This window comes from Drosophila sulfurigaster, chromosome 3, assembly GCF_023558435.1.
Source record: "Drosophila sulfurigaster albostrigata strain 15112-1811.04 chromosome 3, ASM2355843v2, whole genome shotgun sequence".
Taxonomy (NCBI): Eukaryota; Metazoa; Arthropoda; class Insecta; order Diptera; family Drosophilidae; genus Drosophila; species Drosophila sulfurigaster.
The window spans coordinates 2058658-2085897 of record NC_084883.1 but is presented as its reverse complement, the minus strand read 5'-3'; the positions used below and the strand labels follow the sequence as shown (position 1 = coordinate 2085897).

General features: G+C 38.8%; 1 protein-coding gene across 9 annotated transcripts in view; it reads left to right on the top strand.

Moving 5' to 3' along the window:
- Positions 1-27240, top strand: part of LOC133840264 (mitogen-activated protein kinase kinase kinase kinase 5) — a 60832-nt gene that overhangs the window by 15746 nt on the left and 17846 nt on the right. For all 9 annotated transcript variants that reach the window (XM_062272008.1, XM_062272006.1, XM_062272010.1 and 6 more), the window contains exon 3: positions 24464-24884. In XM_062272008.1, the coding sequence (XP_062127992.1) occupies positions 24464-24884 (421 nt within the window). The remainder of the gene's footprint in view (positions 1-24463; positions 24885-27240) is intronic.

Here is a 27240-nt window from a genome sequence, read left to right as displayed (position 1 = left end):
CATTTGCAAGATTTCAGTGTACGTTGCTGTTACATATTTGCAATTAGTCGAAAGGTGAAACTCAACTGATGTTTGAACTTTAATCTATTGCTGGTACACGGCGATATTCCTGGATAGAGAACAGCTTTATCTTTGAGCCAATTCACTGTAACTGTGTCACGTGCCACTCCCACGTCCACCGCCCACTGTCCAGCAATGCAACTAGCTTAGCATTCAACTGTGAATTGTCGTTCGGAAAATGTTGTCAATCAATGGACATGTTGTGTCCTTGTTGTTTGTTATCGGGTCGGGGTCATTCGAAACAAAAGGCAAATAAATGAAAAACATTTAGGACATTCACGTAGACTGTATATGAATGTGTATGTAAAGCCTGCTGGATGGTCTGTTGGCCAGGGTGTTAACTGGCCAAAGCTGGGCAAAGCTTTTAGCTGCTGAAGCTGTAGCTGTAGCTGGAGCTGGAGCTGAAGCTGATGCCACAAAAATACACCAAAAATAAAATGAAAAACAACACGAAATTAAAAGCCAAATCCTTATTGCATCGTTGAGTCGGAACCTAACTCTCGTTTTGGCTGCGCAGGAGGAGTGAAGAGACAAGTTTATTCAGCGTGGCAAATTTTGTTTTATATCCTTTTACTGTAAAAGGCATTTTAAATTTCGCTCGTCGACTCTTCCCATGCTCCATGTCATTCTCGACATGCTCTCGAGAACCATTCACCTTATGCGCACCACACTTGCCACAGGCCACTTGACGCCCACGCAGAGACTCAACAACAACAACAACAACAACACACAGCCATACTCAAATGAATGAATGTTCCTTTGCTCTGAGCGTATACGTGTCTCATGCGTATGTGTTTGTGCGTGGAAAGCAGGTTAACTTTATTATATTCAGCCGTGTGACAGAGAGAGAAAGAGAGAGAGAGCGGGAGAGCTTAAAAGACGTGTTGTATACGGGATACGAATACTACGAGTATACGCTGCCGAATAAAAAGATTGCTATCTGCTATTTGAATGATTTGAAATTGTTATGTGCACATTCTTTTCATCATTTAAATCATTTAATCTTAATGCTGAGCTTTCGCTAAAAAATTAAATAAGAAATTCACATAATGGCAATGTAATACGTAATATGAGTTGATTGAAATGTGTATTTGGTTCATTTTAAATTATTTTACATTTCACATTTAATTATTGGCACATTTGGAATAAAAAAAAAAATAACTACATAGAATTATTAAAACGAAATAATTCACTAATTAATGTTAATGATAGATTAATCTATTCAAAATATAGAACCTTAAAATAAAGGCAAGTAGAAAAGCTACAGTTGAGTGTGCTGGACTGTGTGATACTAGGCTCGTTCAATAAAACCATATTTTAAAAATATACCGCAAAATGCTATTTCTATTACTAAATATACTGAAGACTTTTACTATTTGTTATATCGATATATACTACATTTAAAATGTACCAAATTGTCAGCCAAATCAACTAAGACCCGATTACAATTCGCGTTTTTTGACATACAAAAGTATTTCTTAAATAAAATAGAATTTTTATCTGATCGCAACCGAGTTTTCTGGGATTACAAAGACTATAATTCATAACTCTAGCTTGAAGATTATGCTTGCTATTCGATTTTTTCTATTTGAAACAATCTTGAGCTACTTACAAAAATAGTAAGTATCGGTAAGATAAAATTATGTCTCTATCTCTTAGAGTCTCTAAGATTGAGTAAAATATATACATATATATAGTATTTTGGGGTCGGAAATGCCTCCTTCTTTCTGTCTCACCCATTTCCTACAGGCACAAAGTTATAGTACTTTTTATTCAATGTGTAGAGAGTATTTAACTACAATTACTCAATTTCAATAAATGAAAAATCTGAATTATGGTTGTAATATACCAAATAAGCCTACAGACTTGCAATAAATAATAAGTAAACAAATGTAATAAATATTATTTTTGGTATATCGATATACTATACATTCAAAATATACCATCGGGTATACAAAATATTTCTTTATGTTTAGTCGAAACTAAAATGCTGCGTTATCAAGCTGTTCGACAATTTCCACAGACTTTCACATCACCCATGAGTATCCATTTCCATTCCCACTGAGAGGGGAGATCTGGACACAAACTTTTTCATGGGTTGCTGCGTACTTTTGCATAAATATTTGGTCAGTCAACTTGTTAATATTTCGAAAATGCCAAAGGCATTGAGGACATTCACGTTTCCATCGACATGAATATCGAAAACGACAAAAAGTAAAAAAAAAAACAAGCTGTATGCAGTTGAACTTTTCAATTTTGCGTTTAAATAGGCGAGGAGGAGCAGCAATGTTTAATGGCATGTCCCCCAGAGGACACCGAACATTGGCAAAAAAGTAATTAAAGTATTTGCTTGTTTATGAGGGCGTGTCAAAGGTCGATGTTAGTAGGGCTAGAACTCGGACTGGATGCTGCTGCCTACAAATATTTAAAAGAAAAACGTGGAAAGAGAATCAGATGTTGCAGCTGATATTCAATTTGTAGCAAATGGCATAAAAACAAAAACCAAAAAAAATAAAAATATAGAGTAAGAGAATGAAAACAAAAACTTGAATTTCCATATAACCAATGAACTTTAAGCACAGCTATGGCGACAAGGCGAAACTCTAATGCGACTACTTTTAGTCCCTGATGCCATGGGAGTCGAACAACTGGACAGCTGGGAGCAAAAACTTTGCACAACTCTGTGAAACTCTGTGTGTCTGTCCATTGCCTATCCCAATACCATTGGCAGTTCTACTTTTGGCCAATAAATGCAATTTGGTTAAGTGTGCGGGCAAGTTGCTATTTTTTACTTCCAAATTGGTAGAGTTTGAATCACAAAAAGACAAAGAAACACACAAATCGGCATTTGTTTTGCTATCAGAATTGAAATTAGTTTTGCTAATTGTGCTGGGAACAGATACAAGATGCAAAACACAATTACTTCAAGTGAAGTAAATGCACCCGTGTGTGTCCAAGGAATATGTCTAGAACGAAATGTTTGGTAGGATTAGTTATGCTAATGAAATTGTTAATGCCTGTGAACAGACTAAGCAGAGGTCTGGGAACAGTCGCTTCAACCCGTTCAAGGCACGGCAAATGGGGCAGATGTCTGGATTAGGAAGAGAGATTGTAAGCCATCTCTGCTACCATTTATTCTACGTGTGTGTGTTTTTGCATTTTGGTAGTCCTACATTTTGTATGACTGTGGACATGGAGCAGCATCAGCTCGGAGCCGAATTCGGTACGTTGTGTGTCCTTTAACATAATCGCTTATTTACGGCCTGTGCATGTGTGTGTGAAGCGGAAATTCGTGCTGGTTTCGTCTGTTTTTTGTTGTGAGCCGTAATTAATAAAACATGAATTCAATTAGTTTAAAAGGTACACACGATGATCAAAATGCTTAAGCTCTCAAGGGGAGTTTGGCAACACAGAGTCAACTCGCCATTTTTCACACCGGCTTACGTCTTCCGTTTCCCCCCCTTCTGTCCACTTGTCATTCCAAAATTCCATCTGTCGCCCATTTCTGTTGGCATTCCGTAAATTCCACAGCGAAGCGTTGACAAATTACTCGAATTTCCGAGCACAGCCAGCGATAGGTGCACTCATTACTTTGGCCTTGTAATTTGCCTGTGCTTTGCTCAATTGTTTCAATTAGTTCTGGGGGCAGTTCCAAAAGGTTGTCCTTGCCCTCGTCAATCTTTGTCCCAGTGAAGTGAAGTATTTTTTGCCAAATGAAGACTTTTCCAGAACTCAAACTGTGCAACTCTTTTAGACCGGAACATAACTCAATTTGGATGCCATAAATTGTCAAATCGCATGCTGAAAAGTTGGCATATTTCGATATCTCGAAGATTTTAAAAATATAGGACACATTAAAGCGCACTTGATTGCATTTTCCAATTTGATGGAGAAGTTAAAGTTACTTCCGTTCGTTAGACAAAAAGTTCAAATCAACTCTCATTGAATTTTAAATGAAGTTTAATTTAATTTGATGTTGGACTGGCTGCCTTTTAATTGCCAGACTAATCAGGGCCTAGGATGCCGAATCAGCAAGAGAAGAGCAAAACTTTTCTCAGCAGGTTATTTGATCAATTTCGCCCGTCGATTTAAGGCGTATATTTTAATTGGCAGCTTTGGAGGAGGCGATGTCTACTGGAAGGCTTCGTCGTAAATCAGAAAGATGGTCGACAAAACAAACACTATAAACCGTATTTGTGGCGCCCTATCATGACACTGCATAATTTATGGTATGGCCGGAGGGGAAAGTGGGGAGGCGAAGTCGGTTCAGACGGCTCTAGGCGGAGAGGTGAATGGACTGACACATATGAATGAGTCGAGTGCGGAGAGAATGAAAACAGAGGCAACAGCGGGCAACGGGCAAATCTAAAATCAATAAAACTAAAACTGTTGTGGCCGCTTTTGCTGCGACCCCATGAGCCCATGACTCCGCCTCCGCCTCCTCCTGTGGCTACACACCGGAACAAAATTAATAAGAGAGCCCGCCTGTAAGGAACCGCTTGTAAGACAAGAAAATAGGACAGGAAACAGGTCGACGGTGGCCAGGAAAACAATTTTGCACGCAACCCCATCACAGTCCACCCCGAAGCCAGACCAGAGCAGAGCAGTAAATGCCAATAACAATGGTGAAATGTGTTTCAGCACAACAGGAAGAGGTTAAGCAGTGGGGAGTATGGGAGTATGGGAATTCCCAGTGGTATTTTGCAATGGGAACGTGCTGGGTCAGTCAGTAATTACTTTCCCCACCTTATGGCATGTGGATGTGTGTGGGTGCAGCTGGTGCTCAACTGATTGCCAGGCTAATGAGTGCAACACACAAAGTGTGTGTGTGTGTGTGTGTGTGTTTGTGTTTCGCCATCATGTCCTGCATTGTACTGAAGACCCAATTTCTGGGAAACTCCTTCGCTTCGTTTGAAGAGATAATTTGCACAGCAATAATTTACCATTTGAACTATACAAATGGTTTCACAGGAATTAACAAATAATTACTAGGACAACTAGATGTTGTCTGCCATAAATTCACGTACAATTAATTCTTTTGTGTGCTATATAAATATCTTTTGATCTGAGTAAGCGATTGTTTAAAATTGATATAGATATTCTAAGGTAATAAACCTCTACATCATCAATTATACGCCACGCAATTTCGCTCATATATTCGAATAATTATATTGCTTTTGTGGGGTTGATGGCATTTGCAGTGAACATAATGAATGGATTTTGCGGATAGTTTTGCCAGCTTTGCATAGTTCGCTTTTCCACTGTCGGTCACTTGAATGATAAAACATGTCATAAGCGGTTTCTCGGCTATGTTTCGCACTAATTTAACCGCAAACAAACTTTTGTTGAATGTGCATGGCGGGTCCGTCTGTCTGTCCTGACAGCCTCTTTGTCTGTCGACTGCATTCCCAAATTTTTGTGACAATAACATAACAAAAACGTGACAATGTATTTGTATACTCTAACAAACGAGAACTTTTTGATAAGAGAGTACAATTTTTGTACCTTTTATTTGCATTCACATATGTATGTTAGATATATTTTTTACTATGGTTTATGACAAGAATATTTATGTTATATATATTTACTTATAACTGACGCAAAAACAGTATACATTTCTTGCTTATCAGGGTGTTGACTTGTCCGCATTGTCATTCATTTATTTTGTCACTTTCAAATGGCATTTTGCGTAGCGCTTTCCGCCGTCTGACCGAATTCGATGTGCGACGCGACTCGACGCTTTTTGGTCACTTGGGTATTTTTCTATTTGGTCTGGTTTTTCATTTGTTCACCATTTGCACTAATTTCCCCATTGTTTACAACTATGCACATCACGCAGATGTACAAAAGCACACAAAACTGGGAGGCAGAGTGGAAAAAGTCCGAGCAACTTTACCACAAGCAGGCAATGCTGTTGTCGCCCGCTTTGTGTTGCATGCAACACAACTGAGAGGAGGGAACAATTTTTGTTTTCTGCGGTTTGTTGCCTCCCTTTTACACACATATTGAAATTACGGCTAGTTGGCTTTGTTGTTGTTGTTGTTGTTGTTGTGAAGTCTGCTGTCATCGTCCCGATAAGACAATTTAAAGTTTTTAAGTGGTTTAAGTGTCGATTGAGCGAGCGTCCCGGCAACCGCGAGGGTCTCGTTACCCCCGATTAGTATTATGCGGGCTGAATTAGGCCCACATCCCTTTTCCTGATCCTAATGTTGTTGTTTTCTCCGAATTGACTAAGTTAGTCGTCGATTAGATTAATACCGAACATTCAGATTCCATGGGGAACAACTTCAGATTGCGACCACAAAAACCAGCTGATGGAATTTTGTGGAGCATGCCAAATCGATGGGAGCTGCCAACATATGGTGAGCAATGCCAGAAATGCGTTAATATACAAAGAATTCCAATCGGACTCCTCTGCAGCAGCACGCGTTGAGATTCGCGTCTCCCTTGCCCCCCCCCTTCACCCGCCTGCCAACCGAATTCAATTCGTACTGTGCCAAAAATAAAATGCGCACAGCGTAAACAAACAGTTGGTTACCATTCGCCTTCTCTTCTGCCTTCTGAAAACGCCAAATGGAATATGTTTATGCCGGGTCGGGTTGGGACGGATTGAGACGGGACGGGATGGGATGGGATGGAAACATGACTACGGAATGAAGTGGCGTAGGAAGAGGAAGCAAGACAGACAGAAGCGAGAAGTAACAGTGCCTAAAGAATCCGAAGGTCTTGTTTTGTGTATGTGAAACACTAAGTACACAACTAGCGGTAGGCCACAATAAAAATAAAATCCCTAAAGGGTAGCGAATTTCTTTTTGAATGTAATTCCACATTTCAGTTGTTTACATTTCAGGTGAAATTATAAATATACATACGAATAAAATGCTCGTGAAACATTTTATTATTTGCTTTGATAAATTATAATTTTTGAGAATTTAATCTTTGGTTAATTTGCTTTAGCATCACATCTTTAAATAAGGCTATTTTAAACAATGCAGGTAAAAAGGTGACGTAATGCTTTTTAAAATATGTGCGACTCAATTAAAAAATGACGAATTTATAAAAATAAACAAAGTGCCATAAACTTAGTTTATGAGTTGCTTCAATCTTAAACTTTGTAATTAATTTCGAAAAGATTTTGTTTTAACAAAGCATTAAAAATTCTTAACAATAACTTTTTATTATATAATTCATAGTAGTTTGCTATCATGTAAATAAATATATTATAGCATTTAATGAAATTTAAAACAAACTTTGAGAAAAGTGAAGTTCATAAAAAAATGTTTATTTCTAAAATATTAATTTCAAGGAGTTTCAGTTTTAGCAAATAGCTAAAAAATGCTTCATATAACCTTTTATTGCATAACTTATAATAATATGATATACTTTTAATAAAAATATAGTGTTAACACGCTTCTCGAATTTAATGAAATTTAATGAGTAATATTTTCACTTTTTCTCTGCTCGTTCACATTCCCTGTCTCTGCCCTTTAGCATTCCCTTTCTCTTTATGTCGCTCCCCGTGTGATAACTTTTAATTATGAACTTCAAAGGCTGCTCGAGAAGGGTAAAAGCAAAAAAAAAGCAAAATTAACTAAAATTGAGCCCTAAACAATTTGAATTCGTTTATCGATGTGACATAGACTGGGCCATAGGCTGCGCGTTGGACAGTGAATATTCAGAGGCGGTGGGTGGGCGCGTCGACGAGGTTGGTCGAGCAGCTTAATTAGATTGCAATTGCAATTTTCCCGCCGGCAATGGCGGCAAATGTCGGATAGGCAACAACAACAACAACAACAACAACAAGAACAAAAACGGTAAACAACAACAAGAGTAACTAAAACAGGCAATGACAATGGCGTCGCCGTTGCCGGTAAAGTTTATTTTTTTTTTTGGACAAGTTGGCAAAAACAGCGCCTAGAGTGGTGAGTGGAAAATGAAGGGAACAAACAGCCAGACATCCACGAAATTCTGGCGCTGGGCGACGCCGAAAATCGCATGAAAATTGCAGCAAAAAAATAAAAATAAAAGACTGCCTGACAGCAGCAACTGCAACTGCAATAGAAATTGTAACAACAACAAAGTTAGCGTGAAAATTCATTAGTTTCCCAGAAGACTGGCAAAGTGTTGGCGGCAACAGCGAAAAGGCTAAAAAAAGCGCTGGCTGATGCAAATAAAAAGCAGCGAGAGCATTGTTAACTGACAACGCAGTGCATAGGCAAAAAAAGAGAGAAATGAGAGGCAGAGAGAAGCTTTGGAGATGATATAAATCAGGCCAAGTCTTTGCTTAACTCGCACTCAATCAACTCTTGTCAGCGACTAATTTCTCTTGTCCGCTTTGAACACTCAATTCAATTTCTCTCGCTCTCTTTATGAGAGGATGTTGCACGCGCTTTATCGCTTTATTCTGTGCACCAAATCTGAAGTAGCTGGAAATATAATTAGAATATTGGCCTCATTTACCACATGATAATCAGTATAAAAATCGAGTGAAGCTGCTGCTTCTCACGATGTTGATAATGATGATGATGTTGATGTTGATTGTGGCATGAAATGAAATGTTGCAGAAATATTACGCGTGAACCTTGAACGACCAAAAAATGCGTTCATTTTAAACAAAGAGCAGAGCTACAGAGAGCTGTGCCATAAATCAACAACGGCTCAACTATAGATAAGAAACCAGCCAAGCAAACAGTTCAAACGCATTGCCGATATTTTTTTATCAAGCTGAATTATGTCTGGATATATAGTATGCAGAATATACTCGTAGTATATACGCATACTAAATATATTGCCCGTTGACTAATTGCATTCACATTTCATATAACCCAAGGCTTATCAGCATTATCGTATTCTCGTCGTCTGCAACTCTTTCTCTCTCTGGACGGTGTGACAAAGCTATAAAAGAAAATCCACATAAATTTCGCACAAGCAGTAGCGACAGTTGCCTCAGTTGCAGACGAAGGAAGGAAGGAAGGATGAAGAGAACAGAGAGACATACTAGATGTGGAGATGGAGACAAAAGTCGTCAGCTTTAAATATTATAGCATGCTCTTGGGCGTTCGTGCGCAAATCCTTGAGAAAAGTGCGCAAAAAGCAAAAGCAAAAGGCAAATGTCAGACAAGCATGGCCAGGGATATCAGATGGGTGAAGCGAAGAGTTGATGGGTGGGCAAAGAGGGAAGGGAATTGACGTGTAGCTACTTCAATATTTACGTAATAAAAAATTCAATTTAGCGAAAGTTTTAAACGCACGCCAAAAACATCGATGCGAACGCGTCGATCGAGGTTTGACACCGCCTCCAGGAAAGTCCAAGTCGCAAAGTTTTACGTTGCTGCCGTCGATGGTGGAATCAATTTCATCTTGGCCCAATAAATTCGATTTTGCAAGTGCTAAGCAAACAACAAATATATATGTAGAGAGAGCATAGAGTGGAGCCAACGCTTATCGCTAGTAAGTTTTTTGCTTTCTTCTTTTAATCCTTCTTCATTCTGCTTCACTTTGTTCAATTTTCAGCTTGAAAGCTACGCAAAATTTGAAACTGATTGCGCTTGAGGCACAAACACACACACACAGACAGTCTTACACAAGTATGTATCTGTGTGTGTGTCACGTGCTGGTTTGCCACTTTTTGGCAGACACTTGCACAATCGATTTTGGCTGCCATGCAACACGCTGCGTATGCGTAATAATCATAATACTGTTTTACACACATTCAACACACAAATATGCTCATATTGATAAGGTCATGATTATATGATTATGACAACGCCTCGGCAACAACGAGCAACGAGCTGCGAGCTGGCAACGAGCGGCGATTGTTGATTACAACACGTACAAATTGACCAAAGTCAATTTATTGAATACGTCTTCCTCTCCATCGATGTCTCCGTCTCCGTTGCATAGACAGCCAGAGTGAAGACACTCATGTGTAATAAGTCCAATAAAGTAGATGAAGATGCCATTCGATTGGGTTTGTGACTATGCCGTCCCTTGGCCAGTGGATTGAGCATCCACTAGGCTCGACTTCCCATCTCCTCCCCATTTCGCACGTTGCTGTTGGGGCTGTAAATAAATTAAATTTCCGTCACGCCGTAAACAGAGGACGCATATCGATGCTCAGATCAGGTGCAAGACAAAGTGCGGGGGGGGGGGTTTGTCTCTGTCCATGAATATTTCATAGAGCTTCGGGCTGAACTGCTCCCTCCTCCCTTTTGCTTCTCTCACCACCTTCTTTGCTATCGCATTGCACTTTGCTTTATTAGCAGCAAATTTATGGCGTACTTTGTATTTCCCGAGCGGCAAATGCGTTCAAGTGGCTGCCCCTGTTGCAGCTGCCACTGCTGCCGCTGTTGTGTTGGTTGCAAATTGTTTATCAATTTATGCAAGAGGGCTAGTGCTGAGTTGAGTTTGTCGTTTCGCTGCAGCGAAACACTCTCATCCCGCTAAACAATCCCAAAACATTGTGCAATTTTTAACTCGCTCGGATCAGCTTTAACATCAGCATCAACAGCAGCAACAGCTACAGCAACGGATGACCCAATTTCCTAGTCGCCCAGGATAGTTTGCGGCTATTTTGAGAACAGACCCGATGACCAAGCGACCACGTTGCATATTTAGACTGCTGTTGTAGTTGTTATTGTTGTTTTTGTGGTTTCAGTTGCAAGTTCTGTTGTTTTTGTTGCTGTTGTTCTTATTGTTGTCGTTGCCATTCCACGGCTATTTTCGTTAGCCTCTGGGCTTTGTTGTAAATTTGCAGTGTCGCAGCTAGAAATTCCTCTGCATTTATCATCGGCGTCATTAAAGCTATGCTAATTGGCCTGTGCAATGGCCATAAGTTCCTCAATCCGAACGTATTACCATGGAAATTAATGGACTCAATATGGCAACAGTTGAGGTAGTCGACTTGTGATGCGCACAAGTCAACAACGCCAATAAAGACGTGAATACATAAGAAAATTATTTTAATTTCATTATTAACACACAAAAGAAATATATAAAGTGGGTAACAAGAGTTATCTTTCGGAATCGCCAAAGAGACAAAGCAAAAGTCAAATACACACAAATTCGATTGTCTAGAAATGAGCACGTGACACGAACTTGAACTCTGCATAGTCTACTAACTTGATTCGATTGGTTTATTGGCATAATCTACATAAGTTGAAAGTCGACAAAATAACCTATCCTATACATATTATAGCTCGCTTGGAATAGACACAAACAACACTAAATTATGCAATCCAAAAAAAAAAAACGAATTTTGTTTTCAATTTTGTTTATTAATTTGTGAAAGCATTGAGGTATTTACATATAACATATAACTTAGTTCAATATACTATATGAAATCTTGATTACATAGATGCAAAGTCTTAGACATTTATTTAGACAACAAACTTTAATACAACAAGTAAGACAGATACAGTCGACTCATATTCTAAAAAAGATACCAAAGTAATATATTGAATAATACTAAAATATACCCACGGCTACATTTAGTATAATAATATATTAATACATTGAAAATATACCAGATTGCCATACCTTAAATAAGTTATACAATTTTTATATAATCGCAACCAAATTTTCAGGAATCTTAAATACTGTAGTTATTGTTATATGCACCAAATATTATAATTTTTATATTTCAGGAAATTTTGTTTGCAATATACATATATAATACATGTAATATATATGCTTATTTTCAGTTAATAATATTAGTTATGGTATATTAATGAGTGGGATATTAATGTTATATCTTTTAAACGTAATACCACTTCTGCACCGTTTGTTCTTTAATGAAAATGTGTGTTCGCGTATGCCACAGTTGAGCACACTTAGTTTCTTATTTATTTTTTAAATAAGAAATAGACTTTATTATGCGAATTTAGCTGTAATCACCCGAAAACTGACGTTGCTAGCTTTGATCCCAACCCAGCTCAGGAAAGGTGTCCCATTCATGAAACCAAGATAAACACGTCACGCGCTCAGCTCTATTACTCAACTCTCTTGGGTAAACAGGAGCCAAGGCATATGACAAGTATTTTCATTAGTGTCTCCTCAAGTTAGTGCGCAGCATTGTTGGTTTAACCTTGGCACTTGCGGCCAGCATTTTGGCACTCACCTGCTGCGTGGGTGTTTTTCCTCTCTTTCCCAATCTTTCGTTGTTGTTGTTGTTATCGTTTTGTGTTGTGCTGGAGCTGTTTGGAATGTTGTACAAAAAGTTCAGTGTTCGCATCGTGCGATTGGTAGTTTTATATGCATGGAAAAAGCATAATTTAATTTACATGATTATCCTACGGGAATTGCTAGATCGTGGCCTTCGTCTCTATACCTTTCGCTCTATACCTTACCTATACGCTTTGTGGTGTAATCCTGGGCTTCTCCGATAGACAGCCCAGGGATTTGGCTGCGGCTAAATTGTGTTGCTCAAGTAGCCAATTTTATTGTTTGCCCGTAAGCTTGAGCCGCTTTCTAATTGAAGTTTCGGGCCTGTTAAATGGCGTAGAAAGGCTGAATGGACAACCTTTTGTGGTTTCATCTATTGCCTGGACAACCTAAGTTGAATAAGCAACTAAGCCAATGTAATGAGGAAAATGTCAGCCAGCTGAGCAACAAGTTAAAGATATATATATCGCGAGCAATGGAAATATTTTCTTTACTTTAAATTAAATTAATTTATTTTAATATATTTTCGCATTTTATTAAGTAACAAAATAAACTTAAGAAAAGCTGTGCCTTTTGAATTCTATGTAAGATAAAATAAGCAAGTTCTTTGAGGAAAATTCTGTTCGTTATAAATAAATCGAATAATAATATAGCTCATGCGAAAGTGTATTAAATCTTCCTCAAAGTTTTATTCGTGTTTACGTAAATAAATTGTTGTTGTTGCCTTGCTATTCTTACGAATTTTGGAGAATAAACAATAGAGACCGCTGCTATTCTCTTGCCAAAATGACCTTTGATTTTTCATAGTTTGCTTTTATTTATTCCATTTTGCTTATTCACAATGTGCAGAGCAAGTTCAGTGAACGCGAACGCTATTAGCTTAGCTAATCATGCGTTTTGTTCTAAATTTAAAAAATAAAACAGTGGAATATATTTTATATTAGTGTGTTTTCAACAAATTGCAGACATTAGAGTTAATAATGCGAAATTATGTTTTTATCAAAAATTGCAGCAAACTGAAATATTAATTTGAGTAACATTGTGTTTGGCCAACGAGCTCTAGAACAAATTATGGAAACGCATTTTTTATGGCCCTTGAACGCAACAGAGCGTGCTCATAAAAAGAAATAGTGATGAGAAATACGCGCTAAAGAGCGAGTACTATATAGTATATTTACAGCTCTTATTGCCACCCAACATTTCTCCCAAATCAGAATATAAGTATTCAAAAATGAATCATGAACCGCACCCACTTAGCGCTTAGTGCTCTCGAAACAGCTGCTCGTAAAATCCTCGTCGAGTTTGCAAACTGAGACAAGAAGAGGAGGGAATGGAAGTGGGACTGGGATAGAGGTAAGGCGCCAGTTTTGAACTACAATAAAAGCTCGCTTTTATGAGTCGCACACATTTTGCAATCACGACACGAAATCGCCATTGCGAAATGCCGGAAGGATGTCGACCGACCTCCAAGGCGTCAGCCTAAAAGCAGGCAACAGAGAGTTGGGAGTGGCTGAGTGAGTTGACAGGTTGACAAACTTTAATTCATGCAGCTGAAAACTAAGCTACTTGAATTCTGTGTGTTTTTTATTTTATTTTATTTCATTTCAACTATGGCACTTGCAACTAGGCGCTTCAGGCGACACCTTCTTCTGCTGCTGCTTCTTCAACTCCTTCAGCTCAGAATTGTTGTACTTGGCGTTGTTGCCGAGGCACTTGCTAAACGTTTGTCTCAACTTTGCCATGTCGCAGGCGCACTCGACCGCAGCAAATTAGTTTAGCAGCATGCAAAATGTGCGAGAACTTTGTGTGTGACTGACTTAATGAGGTTGAGGGAGCTTCTGTTCCCCACCTCCACCCCACCCTCTGCCTGCCTATCTTGCCTACCTCCTTCAATCGCCCCTGTCTGCTTACAAAGAGCAGCCTTTGTGCGCCTGCCCCCACATGTGGCACACAGAACTCATGCATTTATGCAGCGAGTTGAAAGGTGACTGTACACCTGCAACACACTCGAGCGGTTGACACACTTTGTTAACATGACAACCCAACCCAACCCATTTGCCTGTCTGCCTGCCACCCTTGTCAGCTCCTCTCGGCCTCCCTTTTTCGTGGCCAGAAGCGTGTACACAATTTTATTGGTGCGTTTGGTCAATGGCCAACTGAGTTTGAGTTTTGTGACTTTATCAAAACAATTCACACGTCGCAGGTGACTCTCTTCTATGACGATGATGCGACTATCTCCCGCCTTGTCCAAGGTTGCCACACAAACAAACACAAACTCACAGGCTTTGGCTCCTAAATGGGTGAAGGTTGTAACTGGAAACTGTTGGCAGTTGGCAGTTGGCAGCCTGCTCGTTGTCAATGCATAATGCTGTAAAGTAGCTCATGCATAAACCAGTTCGTTAAAAATTTAGCTGCTCAGCACAGCAGTGGCAGCTAGTTACGCACGTTACAAGGCGGTCGCTCGGTTTGTGGCACGACGATGACGGGTGATAAACTTTTACACTGATAACTAACGGCAGGTGCAAGTGGGCGTAAAAAGGTAAACTCTTCTACATAACCAACCACTTTCATATTCCGCAACTACTATCATATATATGAGAAGAGAGTACGTGATTTGCGTGTGTTATGATCCGCAGCAACAGATATAGATGAGTTCTATGAGCAAGGCCTTCCTTTAAAGTATATGCTCTTTTTCTTCTTTACCTAAGGCATATTTGCATTTAAGCTTTAACAGGTTGAGGCCATGTTCAACCAAACTAATTTAAATGTAAATCATTTTGTATTTTCAATTAGCATTTCGTGTTTGTTAAGGCACAAACACACACACAGTACAAGCCGAGAGAGAGATAGAGAGAGAGAGAGGGACAGATAATAATGGGGGTTACACAATGTTAAACACTCTCGGACTGTACATTAGTTGACCTTTCGATACGCCTACACAACGAGCGCCAATTGAGTCCAAGTCTGAAAGCATCCCCAGCACTCGCTCAAAGAAACAGCTTTTAGTTTATGGAAATTGATGAATAAAGCGCGCGAAATAAAATTAAAGCGTTCATTTCGAGCCTAATGAACGTTAAGACTTTCAGATAAAACATGAGACAGTAAATGATGGAGGTAGAGAGAAACAGCGCAAGCTAATGGTGTTAAAGAGCTGCAATGATGGTATCTTAATACTAAAAGAGACGAGATATATACACACATTGCGACAGATTCAAGAAACACCGAGAAGAGTATGAGAATGCTAAGAGAGAGAAAGAGAGCAAGTTAGGGCTGTTAAAGAGGTGCAATGATGGTATAAAATACTATAAAACGAAAAATATACCATAGGCGGCTCCGACAGATAAGACATATATTTTGAGGTAGCTGCTGGATCCAAGCAAAAGCAGAAAGAGAGTGGGGATGCTAAGAAAAAGAGAGATAGAGAGTTTAAAAAGAACGGCGAAAATTAAAAGCAAATACTTGAAAGCCGCAGCTCAGAGGGTGACACGGAAAGTCGCCTTGAGGTAATCAGTAGTTGAATGTATGTTGAATCGCCGGACGGTGCCAGTGGGTCAGTGGTAGAGAGGGTAAGCGAACGAACTAAATACTTGTGGCTGGAAAGTAGTTTGTTTGATTTGGCACAACGCCAGCTAACGAACAATTCACCTTCATTCAGCCACAAGCTGAGATATAAATATTAAAGAAACGTGCAAACAAATCCCAAATGAGCTAGCTTAAAGCTTAAAGGTAAATACGCGTAGCAGAGACGTGTAGGATTAGTTGGAAAAATGGCAGAAAACTGAGTTCATGAAGAAGAAACTTCAGGAAATTGAAATCATAAAGTTTCCAACGTATCCTTTAAATAAACGGTTTCAACTAACATGCCGAGCATCAATAAAAACACTTTAAATTGTAATTAAAAACGCGCCAACATAGACAATTAGTTGAGCCATTAAGTGTTTTGAGTACTTTTCATTGTTGCAATATTTTGGACCGTCATGTCCTGGCAGCGAAACGCGATACTCATTAAAGTAAATGGCACGGACAAGTGCGCATTCGTGACCAAACGATTGCCACCTATTCCATCCACCCTTCTTCGATCCCATCATTATCGTCGTCATCATCATTCCCAGACCATTTGCAACTACACACTTAGGACTCACCGTTTATTCGTTTTGAGCACAAGTGCAAGCTTGTGCGAACTCGTGCACATGCATCCTTGTTGGGTTCAAGAGTCTACAATATTGATCCGTGCATCGGATTTGAATGACTGTAGTATAAGCGAAAAGGGTGGTAAATAAATGCACAGCTGCTGCTGCTGCGTTCCTGCATTTGCAAATCATAAACCGTAATGGCGCCTCGAATGAGGAGTCGACCCGCCAAAGCTGCCCTGTCCGGGTTCGAACGGGGGGAATTGTTGCTCCCGTCGACAGATTAAGTAGCGCGCGATACACTGATAATGATAATGACCCTGCACATACTCGTGCTCGCACTCGCAAAGGGTTCAAAGCACTCACATGACCAGGCAACTGAAAAAAACATTACACTGCAATTTTACTTGAACAAAGATAGAAATTGAATAGCATGCGATAAGTATTTCGTATTAAAATAATAGTAAGTGCAACTAAAAATAACTAATATTAATTGTGAAACGAAATAATTCATTCATATATTATATTTTTAACTTCTACATTTATGAGGTTTTTGCTACTATTTTCTCCTCTAAAATTGTATATAATTTTTATACCCGCTACCCATAGGGTAGAAGGGTATTATAACTTTGTGCCGGCAGGAAATGTATGTAACAGGTAGAATGAGGCATCTCCGACCCTATAAAGTATATATATTCTTGATCAGCGTCAACAGCCGAGACGATATAGCCATGTCCGTCTGTCCGTCTGTCCGTCTGTGTGTCTGTCCGTCTGTCCGTATGAACACCTAGATCTCAGAGACTATAAGAGATAGAGCTATAATTTTTTTTCGACAGCATTTGTTATGTTTGCACGCAGATCAAGTTTGTTTCAAATTTTTGACACGCCCACTCCCGCCCCCGCAAATCAAAAAAAATCGAATCACAAGCGTAATTTTAAAGCTAGAGTTCCGAATTTTGATATATATAATAACTACTATAGTAATTATGATTCCTGAAAATTTGCGATCAGATAAAAATTGTGGAAGTTATTAAAGAAATACTTTTGTATGGGCAAAAACGCCTACTTACTAGGGCTCTTAGTTGCTTTGGCCGACAATCTGGTACATTGTGCCGTCTATGGTATATTTTGAATGGTGTGCTGTATCGATATACCAAACATACCATTCGGTATATTTTTAGCATTTTTTAGTATTTTCGGTATATTTTGAAAATAATACCGCAATATTTTGCCCTTATCAAAAATGGGTAGCGGGTATCTCACAGTCGAGCACACTCGACTGTAACTTTCTTACTTGTTTTTTTTGTAGTTAATTTAATTTGTTTTAGAAGAAAAGACCAAATTTCCTATACTACTACTACTACTATAGTATATAACCACCTGGCAATATATTCTAATAAAATGCAGTATAAAAAAAGTCCTCAATTAAAGAATTTCGAAATTAATAATTAAAATATTTTAATACTTGGGTTTAGAAAATCCTGGACTATCCAAATTCGGCGTATTTCCTCCGACTTTTGCTCCAAACGTAAATTAACACATTCATTTAAATAATTAGAGCTGAACAAACTTCTGAATTTATAATGATAAACAAGTCATTGCAAATGAAATTAGTTTGAATTTACTTTTAATTAATTTATTGCGGTTACAATTTGAGTTACTTTCCTAAGAGAATCGAAAGTGTAAAAATATTGTAAATTATTCATATTTCCTTAATATAATTAAATATAAAATGAAAAATTTGCGGGTTTTATATTTATGAGCGTAACTTTCTGTGCTTAAGATTAAAATAGTTTCTAAATAAAAGTTACGGCTAAGAATAGGGCTGGGATTCGTGACCTTCGGCTATATTTGCTGCGCATAAATTTATGCTTATGATTTATTAATCAACATTTGGTATGGTGCATAATATTTCTCTCTGTGTAGGCGGCACACAAATCATTTGAACAGCAGGCGACGAGGGCGCGAGAAGGCAACAACTGGACAACATTGCTTTGTTTCGCTCGATCTTTCTTTGTTGTCTACACATCAGCTCAAAGCCCTAGTCTCGCAGCTAAGCTGCTTCCCTCTTCCTTATGCTTTCTTTCTTTTTCCTACTGTTCCTCCTTCTCCTCCTCCTTCGCTCGTCTGTCTGGCAGAGCTTTTAGCTTGCTTCCTTCCGCTGCGCCATATTTAACTTGTTTTATCTGGCGCCGCGTCCAAGTGTGCGCTCATTATGAATATTATCAGGCTGCCGGAAAAGTGGGCGGCACAGTGGGCTGAAGCTTAGTATACATATATGTTTGAGTCTCACAGTCTTGTAGCTTTGTATTCCAACGGCATACATATTATATCTGTTTATTGAGTGTCATGCGATAAAAATTCCTTTTTAATTGCCGGGCAGCGTGAATTAAACGAATACACTCACACACACACATTGTACTTTGTGTTGATTGTGTTTGTGCAATTAAGGGTAAAATAGACATGATTATTGTCCTGTTCGAAAAATTACCCTTATCTAGAGTTGCGTTAATTAAATGGAAAATTATGCAAATTATTCGACTGAAATGTACGAAAATTGTTTTCTTTTCCAATTAAAATCATGTGCGATTTTCTCGCTATATAAAAACAGTAAAAAGAATGAATAGAAATAATAATAATAATATTAATACAATTAATATCAGGTGAATCATTTGCTCTGTCTCTGTCTCTGCTTTCAGTTCTTTGCCTCTTTTTTCCTTCACTGTTACTCAAAAAAAAATATAAAAATATAATCCTATTCCGATGAAAATCGTGTAAGAACTTCTGTCTGGATTTAAATCAAATACGAAAATACTAAAAGATATGAATATTTATAATATTAATATTAATTAAAGATCACATAATAAAATTATTCACATTTCAGCAGGTGAATCTTAAGCTCTGTCTGTGTCTCTACTTTCAATTCTTTGTCTCTCTTTTCTGTTGCTGCTTCTCAGTTTCCCTCTTTCCATTCACGACACTTCTATACACGAATAAACAATTTGAAAAGCTGACATAATGCTCGCATTAAACGACAAAACCGACAGCAAAAAATGGCAAATATTTGCTGTGGAATGAATGAATGAATGTCGGAATGTATGTACATTTCATATGCAAAAAATAAATAATACGACAAGACGGGGAATAAGAATAAAAAATGAGGAAAATGCTCCACATTTGGTTTGTTTTTTACGGTAACAGAATGAAAAGTGGGCGTGATTGTGGTCGTGGACGTGGGATGTGCTTTAAAAACGACAACGAACATTTTTGTCAATTGTTTGAAAGATTAATTTCACGCTGGCTGGAAAAATGCCGGCGCAGACCCATTTCCCGTTTCCATGCTCATTTCCCGCTTTCCCGCGAGGCAAGCGGGCGAGCAAACGAGGCTGATTGACTTTAAAATACCGTGCGTTAAGTAAGATATTCAAAGGCTGGAATGAAAATATTTACAGGGCATAATTAGGAGAAGAGCAAAAACTATCGATTTGCTGATTTTTCCCTGTCTGCACAAATTGAACTCATCGATTGGGCTCACTTCGTTGTCCGTTTTTGATTGATTGCCCATTTGTAGGACGCTTTGTTTTTGTTTCTGTTTGCCGCCTCTGCAAGTGACAAATTTGATAAATTTTCAGTGCTCACCCTCGCAATTTTTTTTCTTAGTTGATATCATGTCAATTGTGGAAAAAAAAAACAAGAAGAAAACTGCCTGGCGTTCTTCTTGTCGCTTTTGTTTTATGGTCTTGCGTCTTGGCAATGACCCAGACCCCACCCAATTACTCTTACTTGGCTGGCTGGCACTTGAGCATAACCCTCGGTCTCTGCCCGCTCTTTGCCCCATGCCACATGCCACGCGCCGCAAGGTTCGCAATAGCGTAAAATTAATAAAAGCAGACGATTTTTGTTTGGATTTTCCTGTTTTTTTTTTCTTCTTTATATATATATTATGTGAAAATACTGGGAAATGATGGAAAATTGCGCACTCATCGAGTGTGTAATATGAATATTAAGTTTCGAGTACTCATTCAATTGCTTTACCGTTACGGGTGTAACCTTGTCGCCTCAATTGCCCCATTTTCCCCCTCAATTTTCCGCTTCCTCTGTAACCGCATCATTTAGGTCAACTACTCGGTATCAATTTCAGTGCAATACTCTCGTAGCACATATCGCATTTAAATGTCAGGGCTAATTCAATTAAATTCGAATGAATACTATAAATACCTTTCAAATAACTTCTCTTCAGAATTTGAACATTTTTGGAACGTTACGTTTTCGTTTGCATTTCGTGCTTCAACCGGTTATTTAAAACGGAATCTACTGGAATTTGGTTGTAGCAGCTCAAACAATAATATTCTCGTATGCACATATTAAAAAACACAGTAAACACTCGCTAACAATAACAGTTACAATATTTGTTTCACGAATGCAAAAATGGTAATGTTGTAATTTGACAGTTTATGATTTAATAATAATGAAAACATCATAGAAGCAGATTGTGTTATTGGATGTGTATTTAAAATTCTACACATGTTGTTGCTATATTCGCACGTAAAGAAAAAGTTCGTATATGAATTGCATATGGGAATGTTAAAATTGTTCATTTTTGATAATCTTAAATCGATTACATTAGAGATGTAATATGGTATGATAAATTATTCTGGAAAAATTTAATTATTATAAGCGAGTTTTGTAATACTGAATGTTATCGAGTATTTACTGTAAATCGCTGGCATCATATCCTGCAATCGAATTACTCTTGCGTATTTGGTTGCCTTTATCTCAATTATATTACGTATACGCAATGTGAACGCTTCGACTGGCTTTACTGTACCAGTCACATGCGGGTTAATACAATTGTTCTTATGATGCAATTAGCAAACAATGACAGCCAGCAGCAACAGCAGCAACAACAACAGCAAACGGGAGCAATTAAACAATGTGTTTAATGCGCAAAATCCATTACGAAAAAGTATTGAAAGCCGAGCCAGCTCGAACCCGTCAGTCAAGAGGCTTGAACGGACCAACGGGCCAACGGCAACCCTTTTGTTTTTGAGGTCAACCACGATATATTGTCTGTATACTGTATATATTCATATAGTATATATGTATGTGTATAAAATATAGCCTATATATGTATCTGAATTAATGTTCCACTTAAGGGTTGACTACAAGCGCCTCTGTTTCTGTTGTTGTGGCTGTGTCGTTGCTTATTCATGCAGATGCATATGTCGGAAATTGTAACGATTATACGCCGGACACACACAGGAAACGGCGTAGCCCATCGACATCAGCCACTTCACTCCTGGAAGCCAGGTATTTACATTCGTCTTTCAATGCTCTCCTCGTTGAGCTGATTATGATCATTAATTCACATTTTTGCCAGAATCAGCGAGAAAATTGTGTGTAGACTGCTTTAATCCTGTTGTCTCTTTAATGCAACTATGCTTGCAGTAATCATTTTTATAATTACAATTTACAGGGGGCCAAATGGCTTTGTAATTTATGTTTAATTCTCGGAGTTGCATTGCACTTTTAATGCATTTTAAATGGAAGCAAGTATTCAGACAATTGGTCATCTTTCTGTGCTTTCTCTATATCTATTTCTCGCTTTGTTTTAATCTCTGACAGACAGACGCAATCAGGAAGACGAGCGCTTGAAATTGAACCCAAAAATAAGTCATTAAAACTTTGCAATGACTTTTGTTGTTGCAAATGGAAAACAGAAAACTTGAGCACCAAGTTGCAGTAAAAGTGAATGCAGAAGAGTATATGAATGATATGGAAATGAAAGAGTGTGGAAGGGCAAAATACGTTGCGCTTATTTGCATCTTGCCTTTGATGCTGGCGCAGCTCATTATAAATTTGTTGATGCTGCATATCTGGGGCTTTGGCTGGGGATGGAATAGAAGATGGTTGGTTGGATGGCAGGATGTGCTGCGCTCGTTTCCTGCCGGCTCCTGCTGATATCCATCCTGCTGGCTCTGCTTGTCTTCTTGCCTTGGCCATATCAGCAGCTTTTTATGCTTACAGAAGCAGTCGGAGCAATAACAACTAACAGCAACAACAACAAGAAGAACAAGAACAGCAGCAGCAGCTGCGTCTTTGGCATTTCATTTTTGCTCGGTTTACGAGCGAGGGAAACTTGTCTAAAAATCACGCATAATTTATTTACCATAAACAAGATGATGAACAAGTAAAGCCGACGACGGGCGGCCACAGCTCTGATGTCCTTGGACAGCCCAAAGCCAGAAGCGAGACAGTTGAGCAACGTTGCCACTGTTGCTGCTGTTGCTGTTGTTGTTGCTGCTGCCTGTCAGCGCTACACTTTGCACATGTGCTGCGCAAAATTACGTATACGCAGCGATTGCCTGCATTGCTTTGGGGATTGTTGTCCAATTTACGATGCTGCTGCTGCTACTGTTGCTTTTGCTCTTGCTGCTCCAATGAAATATGAAAAATGCATGCAACGTGAAAAATTGAAAAACAACATAGAACAACAACAATAATCAGAAGTAGTAAAAGTTGAAGTAGAAGTGGAAGTGGAAGTGGAAGGGTGGAGACAAGGCTAAACTGAAGAATGAGCACAGCAATAAAAATCGCTTTATCTTCATTAAGACAAGCAGAGATATCATTGCTTCTTCTCCACTCTCTACCCACTCATCCACACCCACCTCATCCAACCAGACAACAAGCCAAACCCAAAGGATACCAGTCTTGGTAGAGCATGGTGCACCGTGCTCTCCGCTACCGCATTGAATAATAAATGCAACGAAAATAAAATAAAAACTCGCTCGCTTGCTCTCCGAGCCACAGGCGGAAAGAATAAAGTACAGGGATGTTTGGATAAATGGTGGATTCATGTACACGTGCAACGTACATAACATAGAGTAACGTGGCCCGCTTCCGCTCCCGCTCCCGCTTCCAACTCAAGGATAACGAGTGTGTGTGGAGCAACTGTAAGTGGATACATGTACGAACTATTCGTGAGAGATACGTGCATTGTTTTCAACGCTGCTGCAAACAAGTTGTGTTCTTTGAAGGTGTATTTGGCTTAAGTTGCTTCAGCTTCAGCTATAGCTACAGCTACAGCTGTTCAGCTCAGCTAACGAAAATACTGTGCAGACTTGTGGTCAGGCAGAGAGATTAAACAGACAGTTTGATCAGCTGTCATAGCATGTAATGAACGATTTATCGTATTTGCAAATGAATACGACCATGAGGTGGAAACAGCTGCTGTTAGTCATGTCCTCACTCGCCGCTCAAAAAGTCATTGAGAAAGTGCAAAAGGTTAAACCCATTTAAGCGACAATTGAACGCAATTAGCATCGTCAGCGTTCTCTGACGCGACGCACGGTTAAATCGCCTCAACTAGCTGATAACCTTTATTTGAGTATCACACTTAGAAAATATTTTATAATCTATTTGCTGCTAATTTCGGTTTTATTATGAATCACTTCAATTGCTTAGATTGTGAAGAATCTAAAATATGTTATTCTAGTTCAATAAAACCATATTTTACAAATATACCACGAAAATTCTTAAATATATACACAGGCTATATTTGGTATATTGATATACTACTGTTATACAAAATATATCAGATTGTCAGCAAAAACAACTAAGACGCTAGAGTTTGTTTGTTTCATGAAATTTTTAGGTTTTAAAAATGGAATTCATCTTCATTAGAGTTTGTTTATTTTTGGCCTTGGCTCTCATATTGATATAGTTTCAGTGATCGATATTTACTGCATTTATATGGAATTCTAGTGGCAATAAAAATTGCTGTACTGTGTGACCAGAATATTAATATTGCTCAGCAGGTGTTCATATCTCTCAATAGGCTCAGTTCGCATCTTTTCTGTGCCTTTTATAACGCGAACAGAGACGTGGGGTTGTGATAAATCGATGCATTTTTATAGACACGCACAAAATGTTCATTGAAAACGAAAAAATATTTGCATGAATGGCATCGAACAACGGGCTGATGCCATGTGAATATGCAGATGCTCCGGTTGAATACGAATAGATAGATTCGTTTGTTTAACAAAAACGATATATTGCCGATTGAAATTCGTTTGGTTTAACTGATTTTTTTCACTTCTCTTCTTTTGCAGGCAAAACGCATACAGAGCAACGAGCTGGCTGCCATCAAAGTCATCAAATTGGAGCCCTCCGATGACATTGGGATCATCCAGCAGGAGATCTTCATGATGCGCGACTGTCGGCATCCCAACATCATTGCGTACTATGGCTCCTATCTGCGACGCGATAAACTATGGATCTGCATGGAGTACTGCGGTGGCGGCAGCCTTCAGGATATCTACCAGGTGACGGGCCCACTCACTGAAGTCCAGATCGCTTACATGTGCCGCGAGACACTCAAGGGTCTGGAATACCTGCACTCCATGGGCAAAATGCATCGTGACATCAAGGGTGCCAACATTCTACTCACCGAATATGGCGACGTAAAGCTGGCTGACTTTGGTGTCTCCGCACAGATAACGGCAACCATAAACAAGCGCAAGAGTTTCATAGGTGAGTGTTGGGAAGAACATCATTTTCAGGGAACTTGAGACAAATGGGATCAGACAAAACAAGAGTAACATGAGAATGTGAATATAATGTAGTGTTAAACTATCTGAAATATAAAATAACGAATTTAGTTATTGACAAATAGTAAATAATGTTTCTTGTTTAGGTCATTCACTTTAGCAGCTCCTCAATTCTTTCGAGATTGCTGTTTAATAATATCATATGAAAAGTAACTTATATTTTTGTGTGTTCTTGTTTCTTAGACTATCTTTATTGAAGACTTTTGTTGGGAATATAAATTGTATTCAACATAGTTTGGTTTCGATCTCCATTTTCATTAAATTAATTGAGAAAAAGATACTATAGATACCCATGCCGAACCATTGAAAACCTGCTTCATATAGTGAAAACTAAAATAGAATTGAAAGTTTGTAGCCTTTAGGTTGTTTTGCGTACCGTGTGGGGCAATAGGAACTGCCCCAAAAGGAGAGAAATTGTTAGTCTCTTGACTATTGCGTCTTTCTAATTGAAAGTTGTGTGTGCCTCGGCTACGCTGCGTATGCGTGATGTGCAGCCACAACTGGCTGTAGTCAATTAGTAGAAGTTGTTGTTGCTGTTGCTATTGCTGTACGGCATTGTTTTATTTATTTATGCATTTTAATTGAATTTATGCAGTTGGTGCAACAGTTCCCAGGACGATGACTGTTGCTGCTGTCCTCCTGCTGCTATGCGATTCATCTATCTGTGGCAAATTTGCACATATTGAGTTGAAACAAATGCGCAAACAGTTTCACCCATGCCCCACAGTTTCCACAATCCGCACTCTGTGTCTACGAGTTCCCTTTGACTGCAACAGCTGCGTTCTCGATGCGGTATTTTGCCACTGGCTTTATGCAAATTTAATAGCTCCATTTTTACGATTAGTCGTCAGAGAGAGTGGGAAATGTGTTTTGTGGAATATACAAGTACCATTTTTGGTATTTTGGCCAGATTTTGCTAGCATAAAAAAAAACCACAAATCTTAGTCACTGGCAAGTTGTAAAAAGGATGCAAGAAGAGATACAGAAATAGAGAGAGAGAGAGAGAGAAAACACTCGAACCAACGAAACTACACAAAACTCGAGCAAGCAAATGACAGACAGTTTCCATCAAGTTGGCATAAGTATTTATCATTGTGTGGGTGATGCCATTGTGTATGTAAAAAACATATAGCAGAAAGAGAGATGGGATGGTTGAGTGCTAAGAAAACGGTTTCACTATATTGACAGGATTCTGACAGTAACCACAATTGCTTTTCACGCATTTCAACACACAGCAGCTGTCAGTAATAACGGACACAGCACGTTGCTTGAGTGGTATATAGAGAGCGAGAGAGAGAGAGAGAGAGTGTGTTGTTGTAAAGTAAAATTCAATAACAGAAAAACAAAATATAAATAGGAATAATAATAATAATACGGTTCGTAACAAATAATAAATAAAATGCTATTAAGAGCACTCGAGGACACCCAAAATGAGACATAGAAAGAGAATTGGGGATTGGGGATTGGAGGACGACGACAGAGAGTTGAAAGAATTTTAAGCAATTCAATTTAAAAGAAAATATCAAATGCAGACGTTGTTGTTGCGACTCGAAATGGCAAAGCAGGGAATTGTTGCACTAAAAGTAACCATAACAAGACCAACACGCTGCTGCTGCTTCAGCTCCGTTGGGTCAGGTAGACAGTGTGGCAGACAATGTAACGTCGACCGCTGTGCAAGTCTTGAGCTCCCGTTGAGTTGCCATCGATGTTCGCGTCCCAACTCGAAACTCAAGTACAAAGGAAAAAATGGAAAAATATAATTTTGCTGGTTTTTCTTTTCATTTTTTCTTAAAAATGTCCCCTGTTTGTGGGATTTCCTTTTGTCGTAGCCCAGTCCAGCCGTTCAGCTATGACTAATAGATTTTTCTGTGCAGAAATGCATTGAGAGATGCTTGCAGAAAGCTTTCAACTACTTAAAGCTTCAAGCACTTCGCTGGATGGACACGGAAATTTGCGAGTGGTGTGCGCTTTAAAATGATTTTACCAAAATGTGTTAAGCTGCAGTCAATGGCACAAACATCGTGTCGTATACACAATTTAAATGTAAATATCCAACTTATCAGACCAGACACCCCGCCAAGCAAATTGTCGACGCGGTGCGAGCAAAACGAAATCGGTGGCGAGAAGGCGAGAGAAGAGGAGGGGGAAAGCGACTGTATTCGTCAGCCATTTGCAATTTTCATGACAACATGCAATCTCATGACACGCAGACCCCCAATACTATATACTTATGCTGCTTTTTGCCTGAGAGCGTGAGAGAGTGGGAGAGTGGGAAAGAC